The following is a 14,645-nucleotide window of genomic DNA, read 5'->3' on the forward strand; positions in this document are numbered from 1 at the left end:
GGGAAGAGGGTGGAGAGAGAGAGAGAAACTGAGGCCAGAGGCTGCTTGCCAACTTGTTCTGGTCTGTGGGAACCTCTTCTCTGGTGACAAACCAAGTGTCGGGCAGGGCTATGGGACATCTTAAATCTGGCCCCTCTTATCTCTTTCCTGAGCAAGAGTCCCCAGGTCACACTATGGGATCTGGGATGCGGAGGCATCACACATCTCAAGGCTTGCTTGGGAGCACCTGCCCTCGTCCTCAGCCCTTTCATTTCTCTGTGATTCCCCTGCTGTCACCGTCCCGTCTCCTCCAGGGGGCCTTCTCTCTGAGTTCCCGCTGCCGAGCTCCCTCCCATCTGGGATTGCCCGCTCCCATGGAATTTAGACCTCATCTCTTAACATGGAATTTTGCAGATTCTTACATTTGTTCTCTATGCAGCTCATGAGTCTTACCTCATCTCCTCAGCTAGACTCCAAGCTCCCCAAGGGCAAGGACCAAGTCATATTCTTTTAATTTAAAAAAAAAATCCACTTGGTTATGGGCTCCCAAAATATGAAAATTATAGATATCAAAATTGACAGGACTTTTCATGGATCACGTAGTCCAGCCTCCTGCCCATCCCGAGTACTCCTTAGATATGGTGCCCAACACGAGTTAGCTGCTACTCTCTGCTCGCAGACCCCTGTGACAGGGAACGACTGCATCGTGTGGCAGCCGCAACAAGTTGACCTTACACTGAGACCCTGTCTCCTTTCCTGTGACCCAGAAGTCAGCATTCTGTGTACACTTGTGGTATAGGGGACAGGTAATCTTAAAAGTTTGGTCTGAACCAATGGTGTGTTCTCTAACTACGTACGTTTCACCGTCACAGATGAACATCTGTTTTGAAGTCCACCCTAACCACACCACATGTCCGCTCCCTAACTGTTGTTGACTGTGGGTGGAAAATGAACCTCTCTGAATGCTGTGTAGAAAGGACTTCCTCACACGCTTTATATATTGAGCCTCCTGGTGATCCTATAGAGCTGGGTTTTGGGTCATATTTCATAAAAGTTATGCACAGAACAACAGCAACTGGGGCTCAGGAAAGTGCCCTTCTCGAAGCCACACAGCTGAGCAGTGAGGAAGCCAGATTCAAACCCACATCTCCTGGATTTACAGTCAAAGCGCTTTTCTCCACGCTGTGCTGTTTTTCACTCCTCCCTTTTCCCAGATGTGCCACAGCAAGAAGCAACATTTTTCAGAAATGCCGCAGAGCGAATAAAAAAGAAGGGTATGAATATACACGTGCCAAGACAGGGACAGTGGCCTGCCCTAGAAAAATCTCATTTTTGTTTCATTTTTTTCCAATGTTGTTCTGAATTCCTTTGCCCACCCCACCCAAGGTGTCAAACAGATGTGAAAATACCACAAAGCTCCGAGTCTCAGCATTGGTTTATGATTCACTGATTGGGATCGGGAAAAATAGTCCAGGACATTGCCATGGTGATGCCTGTTTATGGCGGCAGCGCGGCAGATGATGAGGAACACAACGGGAACCAGACATGGGCAGAGAGCAGCACAGCTCTGCCTGCTGGAGCTTGCAGGGGGGCTCGGCACTCCCCCTGGCCGGGACCTCACTGGGCACCTGGGTAGAAGTGGGTCATCTTGGCTGGAGTCGGGGGCAGCAAAGCCACTAGGAGGTTGCCTTTTTTTTTTTTTTTTCTCAAGGAATAGGGCTGGGAAATTTATTCTATTTATTTGGACATATATTAATGCATCCTTTTTTTCCCATTCAGTTGTTAATCTGATGCAATGGAAAATGCTCTAATAGTAGATGGGCAGGATGATGTGATGGGTAAAACCATGGCCTCTGCCTTCAGAGAGCCTGGGTTCAAATCCCAGCTGTTCCACTTACTGGTGTGTAACCTTACAGCGAGTTTCTTTTTCTTTCTTTTTTTTTTTTTTTTGAGACAGAGTCTCACTCTGTTGCCCAGGCTAGAGTGCCATGGCATCAGCCTAGCTCACAGCAACCTCAAACTCCTGGGCTCAAGCAATCCTCTTGCCTCAGCCTCCTGAGTAGCTGGGACTACAGGCATGCGCCACCATGCCCAGCTAATTTTTTTTTTAATATATATTTTTAGTTGTCCAGCTAACTTCTTTATATTTTTTGGTAGAGATGGGGTCTTGCTCTTGTTCAGGCAGGTCTCGAACTCCTGAGCTCAAACAATTCGCCCGCCTCGGCCTCCCGCAGTGCTAGGATTACAGGCATCAGCCACCGTGCCCGGCCCAGCAAGTTTCTTTATTGATTAAAAATAAAAATGTTTAAGCTGGGATGGGAGTGGGGGAGACTAAGATTCAGCCTCTTCATGTGAAAAATGAAATAATAATGAGACCTACTGCATATGATTGCTGTCTGGATTAGATAAAATGAACACAAAGTCCTTAGCGCAGTGTCTGGTGCATAGTATGGGTCTAATAAATATCAGCTCTTTTTAAGGCTGATCCACAGTATTTTATCTGTCGAAGTAAGATAATATCTACCTTTCAGAACTCTTGCAGAGAAAAGAAGAAAAACAAGAATGGAAAGCTACTGTCTCAAAGATACTCCATTTGTCAGTATAGACTGCTGTAACATAGTTCTTGAATTTCAGTGGTTTAGGAATTACGTCTTTCGCAAGTCTGAGTCTGATGTGTGTAGATGGGGAGGCCAGGGAGGAGAGGTCTCGTTCCTGAGTGCAGTCGTTCTTTCTGTTTGCCATCGTTGGAGTCCTCCACTGTATCTACCGAATCCAGCCCAGGCTGGGAGAAGAGAAAGAGCGTGGAGGGTTGGGCAGGACGTTTCACGGCTCAGGCCTAAGGCAGCACGTGGCACTTTTGCTCGTGGAATAGTGATGAGAACTCAGTCACGTGGTTGCACCTCAGTGCAGGGGGAGCTGGGCGATGTAGTCTACCTGTGTGCTTGAGACAGAGGGAACGTGGTTTGGTGGACAGCTCAGCAATCTGCCACAGCGTTCAGTGAGTGGTAATCATTACTGTGATTAGTAATGTATGGGATCAGTGATTCCCATGGTGTCCTCAGTCCCGCTTGGAGGGATGGGCACCCCTAGTTATGGAGTCATCACTCCTGCAACCCTGAGAGAAGGACCAGTTCTCGCTCATCCCCAGAATGGTACGGCTGCCTTCAGCCCCTGCGAGCCATCCTTCATCATAGCGACAGGACCGAGGGTCTCAAAGGCAGCAGGTGAATATCAGAAAGGACTTGCTGTTGAGAGGCATGTAAATGGGCTTCCACTGTTAACAGCAAATGAAATATTCAGAAGGTAGCTCTGTCTTCCTTTCTGTTCTATACTACGTATCTATTTTGCAATTGAGTAGCCTCAAAACTTTATGGCTTAAGACACGGTGCTCACTTTAATATAGTCACGTGTTACTTAACGATGGGGATACCTTCTGAGAAATTCGTTGCTAGGCAATTTCGTCACTGTTCTAACACACAAACCAAGATGGCATAGCCTACTGCCCACCTAGGCTGTACGGTGTAGCCTGTTGCTCCTAGGACTCAAACCTAAGTTTGAGTCTCTATGTACTGCAGCTCTCTATGTACTGAATACTGTAGGCCATGGCAGCATGGTGGTAAGTGTTTGTGCATCTAAATGTATCTAAATATAGAAAAGGTACAGTAAAAACACAGTATACAAGATCAAAAATGGTGCACTTGCAGGATGGGAAGTTGCTCTGGGTGAGTCAGTGAGTGCTGAGTGAATTTGAAGGCCTAGGGCATTGCTGTATACTGCTGTAGACTTTACAAACACGGTACAATTAGGCTACATTAAATTTGTCAAAAATCTTCTTTCTTCAGTAGCAGATTAACATTAGCTTTTGGTGACTTTTTTTTTTACTTTATAAGCCTTAACATTTTTTTTAACTTTTTGACTCTTTTGTAATAACATTTAGCTTAAATCACGAACACATTGTACAGATTTACAAAATTATTTTCTTTATATCCATAAATAAGGTCTTTTCTATTTAATTTTTTTTTTACACTTTAAACTTTTTTTATTAAAAACTAAGACACGAACACACACATCAGCCTAGGCCTACACAGGGTCGGGATCATCAGTATCACTGTCTTCCACCTCCACATCTTGTCCCACTGGAAGGTCTTCAGGGGCACTAGCCCGCGTGGAGCCATCGTCTCCCATAATAGCAGTGCCGCCTTCTGGATGCCTCTTAAAGGACCTGCTTCCGGCTGTTTTACAGTTAGCTTTTTTAATACATATAAGTAGAAGGAGTAAACTCTAAAATAAAGATAAAAAGTATAGCATAGTAAATACATAAACCGGTAACATAGTCATTTATTATCATTATTGCATATTATGTACTGTGCATATCTGTATGTGCTGTACTTTTATACGGCTAGCAGCGCAGTAGGCTTGTTTATGCCAGCATCGCCACAAACACATGAGGCATACTTTGTTCCATGACGTCATGACAGCTATGATGTCACTAGGCGATAGGAATTTTTCAGCTCCATTGTAATCTTAGGGGACCACTGTCATGTGTGTGGTCCTCACGGACCAACATGTTGTTACGTGATGCGTGACTGTGTTCTCTCTCGCAGTGTCTGGGGGTCAGGAGCTCGAGTGGTTCAGCTGGGTGATTCTGGCTTAGCGTTTCTCATAAGTTACAGTGAGGTGGTGGCCGGGGCTGGAGTCGCAAAGGTGTCCGCACTCAATCTGCCTGATCTCTAGGCTGGAGAGACTCATGAGCCCGGGCTGGGGCTCCTCGGGCACCTCCCCCCTCCCTCCTCTCCCACCTTGTTCTCTCTCTGCTCTTCTCACATGGTCTCACCGACATGGAAGCTTCAGGTTACTGGCTTTTCTTACATGGCGGCTCAAGGCTCCAGTGAAGGTGCTGAGAGGGAGAAGGTGAGTGCCCCTCTTTCCTTGCCTCTTCTATCCCAGCCTCGGAAGCTCTGCGGCATCACTTCTGCGACAGTCCTGTTTGTCCAGGTGGTCCCAAAGGTCAGCTCAGGTTCAAGGGAAACGGCACAGACTCCATCTCTTGATGGCAAGTGTGTCAAGTAAAGAGATGACAGATGTTTTAAAACCACTACACTTCCCACACGTGCATCTAGACACCATCCCGACCCCCAGCCAGGATCTCACGTCCTGCTGATGGTTCGGAATGTGTCCTAACCTGACGCAGGCTGATTCCCTCCAAGGCTAGAGCTGAAGGCCTCAGAGGTCCTGCAGACCCTGGACTGGCACGGTGGGGTGGGCAACCTCTCCCCATTATCAGTATCATTAATTCCCATTTTTGGCCAAGTGAGTCAAAGCCCATGCTGTGGGTTTCTCATTCTGTGGTCTGCAAGTAGGAGAGGAGGACAAAGCATGGAGGCTCAGAGAGGTTGAGTAAGTTACTCAAACTCACACAGCCCCAGCTACGTGGGATTGGGGACTGAGAGATGGGACAGAGATTTGAACCCAGACCTGTCGCACCTAGAAGCCCCTTAGCTCCTTGGCTGTCTGCCTGGCAGTGTGTTTCAGAGGTGGGCAGAGGCAGACAGCACAGCTCAGTCAAGGAGCAGGGCCCTTCCCTCCCCTCTGGACTTTGTGTCACTCTGCACCCAGATACCATGGAAATCGGTGTCACAGAAATGCAGTGAAGGAGAGGCAGCACGAGGGGGCCACTGTGGGTGCCAGCACTCTGTTTTTACCTGTAGGAAGGTAGCAAGCCAACAAGGAGCGTCCTGGGGATCGTAGGATTCATCTGTAGGCACAAAGGTTGGGGGATGGGGCAGCGAGTTTCTGTTGGTGAACTGAAATTTCAGAGTAGAAGTGGCAGCAGGATGCACTTCAACTAATTATAGTAATAATAGCTGCCACAATTGAGTATTTAACAAGTGCCGGGTAAGTGCTGTGTGTACATCATCTCATTTAACCCTCATAAAAACTCTTGAGGTTGAGATGGCCGACCTCACTTTGTAAATGGAGAAACCCTCAGAGATGAATTCACTGCCCTTGGGTCACCCAGTGAGGGCAGGGCAGGGATTCAAACTCAGCCCCCAAACAGGTACTCTGTGCCTGGGACCACCCCACAGCATACCCCACCCCCACCCCACGTCCTCAGCATTTTCCTGGCACACTTTGTGCTGTTTTACATAATAAATATTAATTGAAAATACCAGTATCACAGCCACGGGCACAAGCTGCTGGGATACCATGCTGTGTCCTGGTAATTAAACCCATAGTTGCATCGTCATATTCACGGTTGTCCAGGTCCCCAAAATTCTCCTTATTCAGATGGGCGGATGATGCGGAGATTGCAGATTCCTGCCTGTCTGTTTCTTGCACGGGCCACCCTTTATTTTCCTGTGTGATGCTTGCTCTTTTTTTTTTTCCTAACCAGCACTTGCATTGGTCTGAGAAGCTTAAACACTGATTTTCTCTCTAACAGCTAGTTAAGAGCCGGCGCTGATGCTGGTTTAGGTGTTAGAAAACTGGATGAGGAAGGGAAGTGGTACCCAGGTGAGGCTACTCAAGGACCGACTTGATTTTTATTTCAGTATTTCTGACATCAGGAGAGTAATCCCTCATGAAACTTGATTTTTCCTCATCAGAAGTGCCAGAATCTCAAAACTGCTTCCCTGTTCCTTTAGGCAACTGTATAACTCACAAGTCTTTCTGAGGCATGATCAATTGTAGCATGGAAACTTTAGGATCTAAGAGAACCAAAGAAGAGGTAAACATTTGAATGGGGATCCAACCTGGGGACAGTGGCCTCTTAGTATATAAATGTTCTGGAGGGAAGGAAAGCCGGTTTACAGACACCTTGTTGAAACTCCGAGGGCCCAAACCCTGAAGAGCTTCTCAAAAGGCAACATATGTAGGGATTACCTGCTCAGCATCCGTTCTTGAGAACTGTAACATACTATTCATGGTCTCTTCTTTGACGTCCCATCTTCTTAGATGATCTTAGTGAACACAAAAAATTCATACAGTTGTTCACAGGTTCATAACTGACTTCAGTTTTCCCTACCCCTGGTTTCCACCACCCTGACCCCCTCCCCACCCCACACCCTGACCCAATGCCACCACCAAAAGGCTTTCAGCTCTTCTACGGCCAAGTCTCCTCTTTGGGGGCCACTTTCAGGTGCTTACGCCTCCAAGTTAAGGCAAAGTAATGTGTAAGATCTACTATGTTGGGCTCTGGGGTTCGATGAGATATAGTCTCTGCCCTCAGGGAGTTTGCAAAGTAGCTGGAACATGGACAAGTTTTGCCTTGTCTGGTGGTCTCTAGCTATGTGCCAAAGTCAGTCAAGATTCTTTTGGTTTTAAGTGATAGGAAATTCAAGGCAAATTGCTTTAAACCAAAATATAAAGGAGGTGGGATAGAGTGACTTATGCACTCTGCAGATACGCAGGTGTCTGGCTTCAGGCATGAGTGGACCCACACACTCCCAGGGGAGCACCAGGATCCAGTCTCTTTTCATCTGCTTGTTCTTTCTGTGGTGGCAAGATGGCTTCTGCAACCGTGAGCAGCTTAGCAATCCCAGTGGACAGAGAGTTATTGGGAATTTGAGTCCTGTACACATTTCTGAAACAATTGCTATGGTCGGAGGGATTAAGAACACTTACAAGCCCAGCCTGGATCAGGTGCCCATCCTTGGAGCTGGGAAGAGGCGTCAGCCTCCCTTGTATGACATGATTTGAGAGTTGGGGGAGGGGAAACTTCCACAGAAGAATTTGTTATCTGAAGACGGGGGCACAGAAGCCAGGCAGTTAAATATAACAGAGTTGTACTACATGCATAATGAATGGTTTATTCCGTACAATATCCTTAAGGTTAGCTGGGCATGCTCAAGGGATATCATTAATCACTGGAATTGCCTTCTGCTTGACAAGCAACGTCCCTCCAGTCCAAGCCAGTCTGGACTGAATAGACCGTAAGTGTAACTCGCAAAAACCTGACCTGCATTTGCTCTCCATTGCAGTGACCTGGACAGAAATAATATCACCAGGATCACCAAGACGGACTTCGCTGGGCTCAAGAACCTCCGAGTCTTGTAAGTAGTGGATGGTTCTCCAGTGCATTTTCTTTTTCAGCTCTTTGGCTTTGTAAAAAATGTTCCACTGCCTTGACGCCACACTCCCAAGCCCCGGACAACAGGAATTCACCTTTCTGCCGCAGAAAGGCCCTCATTAGTGCACCCACGTGGTCACAGGTATCACATTCTGTGTCTGGCCGCCGCTGGCTGAGCTAGATCGATGGAAGAACTCAGTTCAAGTGACAGGGAAAACAGAAGGCTATAAACGAATAAATCAACATGCCTAGCTTCTAGGATGACAGCAATGTCAGGTTGACTAACCATGCTTCCTTCCCATAGAGATGATAATTTCTTCTCCAGCCTATGCTTTAAAAGAGCAATCAGGACAAAAGTTATTTATCTTGTTGCTTAATGGAGAGGAGGGAGGATGGAGGGAGAGAGTCAGGACTGGTCAGAGCCCTTGCTGAACACCCACAGCTGTGCAAAAGAGGTAGCAAAAAATCTGAGATGGGCACTGATGAAATAGGGGGACAAGGAATATCGGGTTCTATTGCAGAATATTGAACACTTTCATCCATCCTTAAGTGTGTGAGTGATAAGAAGCTTCCCAAGTACTTGTTCATTGAAACGTCTAAGACATGCAGAGGTACAAGAGAGGAGTAATTAGATCTTCGTTCCTTCTTTACTGCGTGGTTGGTTTGGATGCATAAGTCTTGCTCGGGACCTGGAGTGCAGCCTGGGCAATCTGACCAGGGCCTTGGTGTTTTTTGTTTTGTGGAATCTTGGCTGGTAAATCATTACCTGAAGTAACAGGTACAGTCTTGGTACCTGAAGCTACCTCCTCCTATTTACTAATAGCCCCATATATAATTTTGTACTTGGGACAGGAAGTACCACGTTCTGGTCCTGACTCAGAAGTGACTCCTCACGTAACCCTGGGCAGGTCACGATCCCTCTTCGGGCCCCGGGTTTCTCGTTGGTGATATAGGGAAGGAGCCATTAGGAGTCTTTCCAACTCCCATAGTTACGCATATAGCACTCTATGGTTTTAACATTTTCACAAACAGTCTGGTTATTCTCACTACGACTGGTGAAGCATGACTTTCATAACATGGTTTTTCTTTTCTGATTGAAAAGAATTAGTAGTAATGATGATGATGACAAACCGACCTGTAGGTGACACTTTCCATGGGCCCAGCGCAGTGTTCCATAGTGCTAACATGAGGCAGGCATTACTATAAACCCCTATTTGCGGCGAGGAAACAGGCACAGGTAGGGCGAGTAGTCCCGATGCCAAGTAGCAGGTGACGGGAGGAGTGGGACTGTGTGCTTTTTACCCTCCGTGCGCTGCTGCTGTGCATCTGTCTTGCAGAAGGCGTAGAAGACCGAGGCAGGCACAGTCCCCCCATTTTATAAATGCAGTTCTCATGTGTGGGGGTCTTACCTGAGCTGGTCTGAGTGCCAGCATGTGGGGACTTGGGGGTCTGAATGCTGGGCCTCCACCTAGCAGATGCTCTCCTGCCACCCTTGGAGGGAGGACCCTCTCTGTGCCAAATCTTTCTTTTGCCGCAAGCAGCCATGTGTCTGTCAAGTGACTGGCAGCTCTGAAAAGGTGTGTGTGGATCGGAATTGAGATTGGAACATGGGTGGGGAAATCCCAGGGTTCAGTTTTAGGGTGATTTTTATTGAAAAGATAGAGGCAGTAACTCATTATTCCCTGTCATTTGCCAGGTTAAAAGACAGACATTTGTTTAGTTTCTCTCATTTTTTTCCATTTCCTCCCCCTGTGTCTGTGAGATTTCCTTTCATACAAGTCAGAATTTTCACCTAATGCTTCATTTTCTAACAGAGTCAAAAATAATGCTTTGATTTTCTTACCGTTACATCAGAAAGACTAATAAAAATTCCAATTTTCATATCTGCTCTCTGCAAATAGAAAGTTTAAAGTAATCACAAAAGATCGTATTAATATCCTCTGGATGGTCTACAACATTCCTTTGACTACAGTTTATCTTTTCAGTTAATTGGTACATTCTTTTTATTTTGATAAGCAACGCCAAGAAGCCTTCCCCTGCCCCACTTTATAGACTCTGCTAATATACGGTGTCTCATTATCTCTCTTATCAACTCAAAGACAATCCTATTCAAGTGGCCCTTTGTACTGTAAAAGAATCTGCTAGGTGGAATAGCTGAAATGCTTTCTAACTAACACCAATAAAATATCCAGACATTTTTGCCATGTTTTCCTTCAGTCTCTTCTTTTTAGCTGAGTAACCTAGACAACTATCTTTTTAGAAAAGCTTTCTTCACACCTTGGCACATTCCCTGTGTCTGTTTCTTATTTACAGTTTCTAGAGAAGCCAGAAAAGACTCAATAGTCTAGAATAATTTGAGCTCGCCACCCATGTCCAGGCAGAACTGTTCCTGCCTGCGAAAGCAGATAAAATGGGTATTGAGGAACTCCAGGCTCCGCCCAGGGCAATTTTCCCCAGATGAAGTGCATTCAAGGATAAGACATGAGGATTGCCCACGACTATTCTTTCCCCCACAGGGTGGGAGTAGGGAAAAGTCTCTTCTGGTGGTATCAATTATATTCCCTTTCTTAGTTGTCTGTTTAAGAACTCTGCTATGCTCACAATGTGGGAGCCAGCTTTATCCCAAATGGGGTTAATAAAAAAGTTAAATTCTGCTGCAGCCTCCATCATATGGGGGCAATTTCCGATTCTGATCCAGTGCTAAAACTAAAAAAAAAAAAAAACAATGCCCAAAGAGTTGAAAATGAGCACTGTTTGTGTCCCTCTAACTCAGAACAGACTCCAGCCACAGACAGCCTCCCTGGGCATCCAGCCCTTCCTGGACCCCCTGTCCTAAAATGAGGGGCTGTCAGTGACTTTAGTGCGTATTCCTGGATTGTGTCTCAACCTGGAAGTCTGGAGGCAAGAGCCATAGCTCATTCATTCGTTGATTCATTTATCTGTCAAATATTGATTATTTATGGAGCCTCTGTGTGCCAGGTACTAGGTTAGGCTCTGCTAGGTCTAGGAAGTAGATCTTGAGGGAGCCTTAGAGACCTTGTTAGTCAGGGTCCCAGCAGGAAGGAGATGATACTTACACAGGGAAAATGGGGAGAGCTAAATAGAAAATTACTCACAGAGGTGGGGGTGGGATTGAGAGAAACCTAGAAGAGATGGCATGGTTCCCTAAAGCTAGCGACAACAGGGAGCCACCATGACCCCCTGGGCCTCGAGGAGCAGTGGGAACAAGGAGGTACCAGAGCCCAGAAAAGATAGAGACTGTCTGACAGGGCCTGTGGTCTTAGGTAGAGGGACACAGTCAACCTAAAGTGGCTTGGTGGGAAGGAAGGGGAATAAATCCCCCAGCCTGGCACATATCTTGTATAGATACACTTGCATTTCTTCTGCTCCCTTTTCTGAAAGAGGCTAGCAGTGTTGGATTAATTAGTCGAAAACTAAGAGATTCATCATAGGAGGTGGGAGTTAGGCTCCTTCAGAAACCCAGAGAGAATGTGACACTCACCTGCCCTAGAGTTGGTCCTTGTTATAATTGGGAGATAATGACTGCAAGTTCTGGGATGGACGGATTGATAGTAAAAACTTAGCTGAGCAAACCCGCAGTCACTAGTATTGAACTGGTTCCCTGCTTAGCACGAGGTGCTAGTGTAAGACTGGTAGCATTCCAAGGCCCTCCTTGCATAAGGCAGAAAGGAAAAGGAAGGGAAGGGAAAGAACATTTATTGAGGCTCTAATTGTGCTTCAGATCCTGGGCTAGATAATTTATTTTTTCTATTTTTATTCTCCTAAGAATTTATGCAGTGTTTTATTTTCCCTATTTTACAAGTGAGGAAATTGAGTCTCAGCAAGATTGACTAGCTAACCCAATATTACACCGTCAGCCAGTGAGAGAGCAGGACAGAGATTCTGAACTAAACCTGGACAGCACACCGGACTTGGGGTTGGAGGGTGCGCCCTACCCAGCTGTGAGACTTTATATAAAAAATTTCTCCTTGGGCAAGTCTTTTAACCTCTCTGTTCAATCGTTTTCACATCCATTAAGTGAGGAGCGTGTGAGGGGTCGGCCCACACGGGCCAGAAGTAGCAGAAGTGTGAGAGTCAGAACGGATGGGGACCATGACAAACTGCAGAGCCAGGTGCCCTTGGCTGACCCCAACCCATACTCACTCCGGCCAGTTGATGTTTGGAAATGTGAGAGCTGATATTTTTCAAAAGGAGTTTCTTTTGTAGGGTATGAGAGAGAGAGAGAGAAATATCCTGATTTTTTGACTGTTTATAACACATTCACAAAAATGTAAAATATCGTTGCTCCCAAACAAAATACCACTACCCACTCTGATAGAAACTTCATGAGTCCTAGACTGGCCTTTCCCTTAATATATAATCAGTGTGTGCCATGGCCCACAGGCTCCTGCAGTTTCCCACTCATTCAGTGAGCATTTCCGAAGGGGCTGCTGTGCCAGGCAGCCGTGTTAGGGCTGGGAGTGTGATAATGGACAGAAGGTCTGTCTGCTTGCTCCTCGGGCACAGTGTGGGAAATGGACTTGGAAAGTAAACACAAGGGCCCCAGGGTCAGGGCTGAGGAGCACAGGGGGTCAGGGCTGTCCGGGAGGGCTCGTGTGGAAGTGAGGACACAGCCTTCCCCGGGCCACACTTCCTCTCCTTCTGCGTTCCTGCAGGTGCTTGAGAGCACCCTCCTCCTGCCTCCTCCACCTTCCAAAGAAGCATCCTTCAATCCCAACTGCATCCCGCCCCACCCCAAGTCCCGTTCAGCCACCGAGTGCCATCTGTGTCATTTCCCAACCCAAGGTCACCTCGCGTGGAGGCTGTGCAGCTCCATGGCTTCCCTTCCCTACTGTTCAGCTAATCCATTTTAAGCTGCCATTTTTTTTCTTTTAAGTTAGGGAAACAAGTGTTTCATTGTATGCTCAGTTCTTAGGATATACCACATGCATGAGTCAAACTCACTTAAGCAGAGCATTTAAGATTTCTAGTCACCTGCTTGGAGGACTTAGGGGTGAGCAAAGCTTGTGGCTGGGGCAGGGAGCTCAGGCTTTTGTGACCATCATCATGAGCTGGAGATTAGCTGGCCCCTAGGCGAGAGGCGTTCCTGAGACCAGGCTGGTTTTCTTGGTGACAGTCTCACAATGGCTTCACCCTTTCTACTAGGGTGAGCGGGGAAGGCCCTCTTCAATGAAGTATTTTTGACTCCTTGGAGGAGGGAGCTCCGAGGGAAGAGATGCTGAATATATGTGTGGTTTTTATAAGGAGCAGCTTTTTCCTCTTCCTTTTCTGTGCAACATCCTGCAGTGCTTGGGGGGACATTTGCTGAGAACATTCTTAAAATAGAGGCATGGAAACCAATCTGTCAGGTAGAAGTGTGCAGGCGGTGAAACCCTGGTTACCGTGACACCAAACTGGGATGTGAGTTCTCTTGTCCCACCAGACTGATCCCCGTTGGAGGGGCCCAGAGGTTCGTGGGAGGGGCTGAGCAACTGTGCCTGCGCGGCCTGAGGCCCAGCACGAGGGTCCCTGAGCCCAGCATTGTCCCTGACGCTTGTCATCTCTGGTTCTAGGCACCTGGAAGACAATCAGGTCAGCATCATCGAGAGAGGTGCCTTCCAGGACCTGAAGCAGCTGGAGCGACTGTAAGTACGGCACAACCTCCTTTCTTGAAAAGTATTTTTTTGGTTTTGGGTTATTTTGTTTTGGTTTTGGTAGATTGCCCTGTGATGATGTGAAAGGCTCCAATGTTTAAAAAAAAAAGTTTGTTGTCATACTTAAAGCACATTAGATGCGCGTGAAATAGACACCGAGATCCTCTTAAACTCTTTTTTTCTTTAAAAGATGCTAGAATCAGCATCTGGGGGTTGTCTCTCTTCTTCCCAGCCGTGAGCTGTCTCGGCATGTGTACACAGGGCTGGTTTTCCCCGAGCCTCAGCCTTCCCGTCCACGGAGGAGGGAGGCCTGCATACCCCTGTCGTGGGAACCCGCGTCAGATCCCCCTCCTGCTCTGCACGGGCAGGAGCTCCCTCCTGGGCCCTCTCCCCGCTGGTGCCTCTGCCCCCTGCTCTCGCGGAAGAGGCAGGACGGGCGAGTGGGCGCAGCCTTCGGTGAGCTTGCACGGCCTCTGAGTGAGCATCAGCCTGTGTCAGGAAGCCCCCACATTTCCACGAGAGAATACATTGCCGGTGGTTTAAAAATAGGCCGGTGTTCTGACTCGAGGAGAAGGCAGAGGGGTGGGGACGGGAGATGGATGGAGCCTCCATGCGTTCTGTTGGTGAATGCTTTTGCAGAAAACTCTTGGGTCACTTTGGTGAGGAAGGCTGCTCAGATGGTTAAGTGGGCGACTTCACCTTGCCTCAGTTAATCACATCTGGCAGCTCATAACATCTGGATATTTGCTTTCTGCCCTCTGAGCGGGGATTGTCCCCAGGAGCACTTAGTCATGCTGGTGGGCGGCTCTCTTCAAGGCGTCGCTCCCCATCCTGGTTGCCCTGACATTTCAGCATCCTTCTCCGGTAGCTGGGGGATGCGGCTGACACCGCTCACCGCTCCACCAGCTCACCTAGAACTGTGCTCTATTTGCCCATCCTGTTGC

General features: G+C 47.4%; 1 protein-coding gene across 1 annotated transcript in view; it reads left to right on the forward strand.

Annotated features, from left to right (window-relative positions):
• SLIT3 (slit guidance ligand 3) overlaps positions 1-14,645 on the forward strand; it is a 574,724-nt gene that overhangs the window by 37,567 nt on the left and 522,512 nt on the right. Inside the window, exons 2-3 of the mRNA XM_045551207.1 lie at positions 7,959-8,030; positions 13,621-13,692. Coding sequence (XP_045407163.1) covers positions 7,959-8,030; positions 13,621-13,692 — 144 coding nt within the window. The remainder of the gene's footprint in view (positions 1-7,958; positions 8,031-13,620; positions 13,693-14,645) is intronic.

The sequence above is a fragment of the Lemur catta genome, chromosome 5 (genome assembly GCF_020740605.2).
Source record: "Lemur catta isolate mLemCat1 chromosome 5, mLemCat1.pri, whole genome shotgun sequence".
NCBI lineage: Eukaryota > Metazoa > Chordata > Mammalia > Primates > Lemuridae > Lemur > Lemur catta.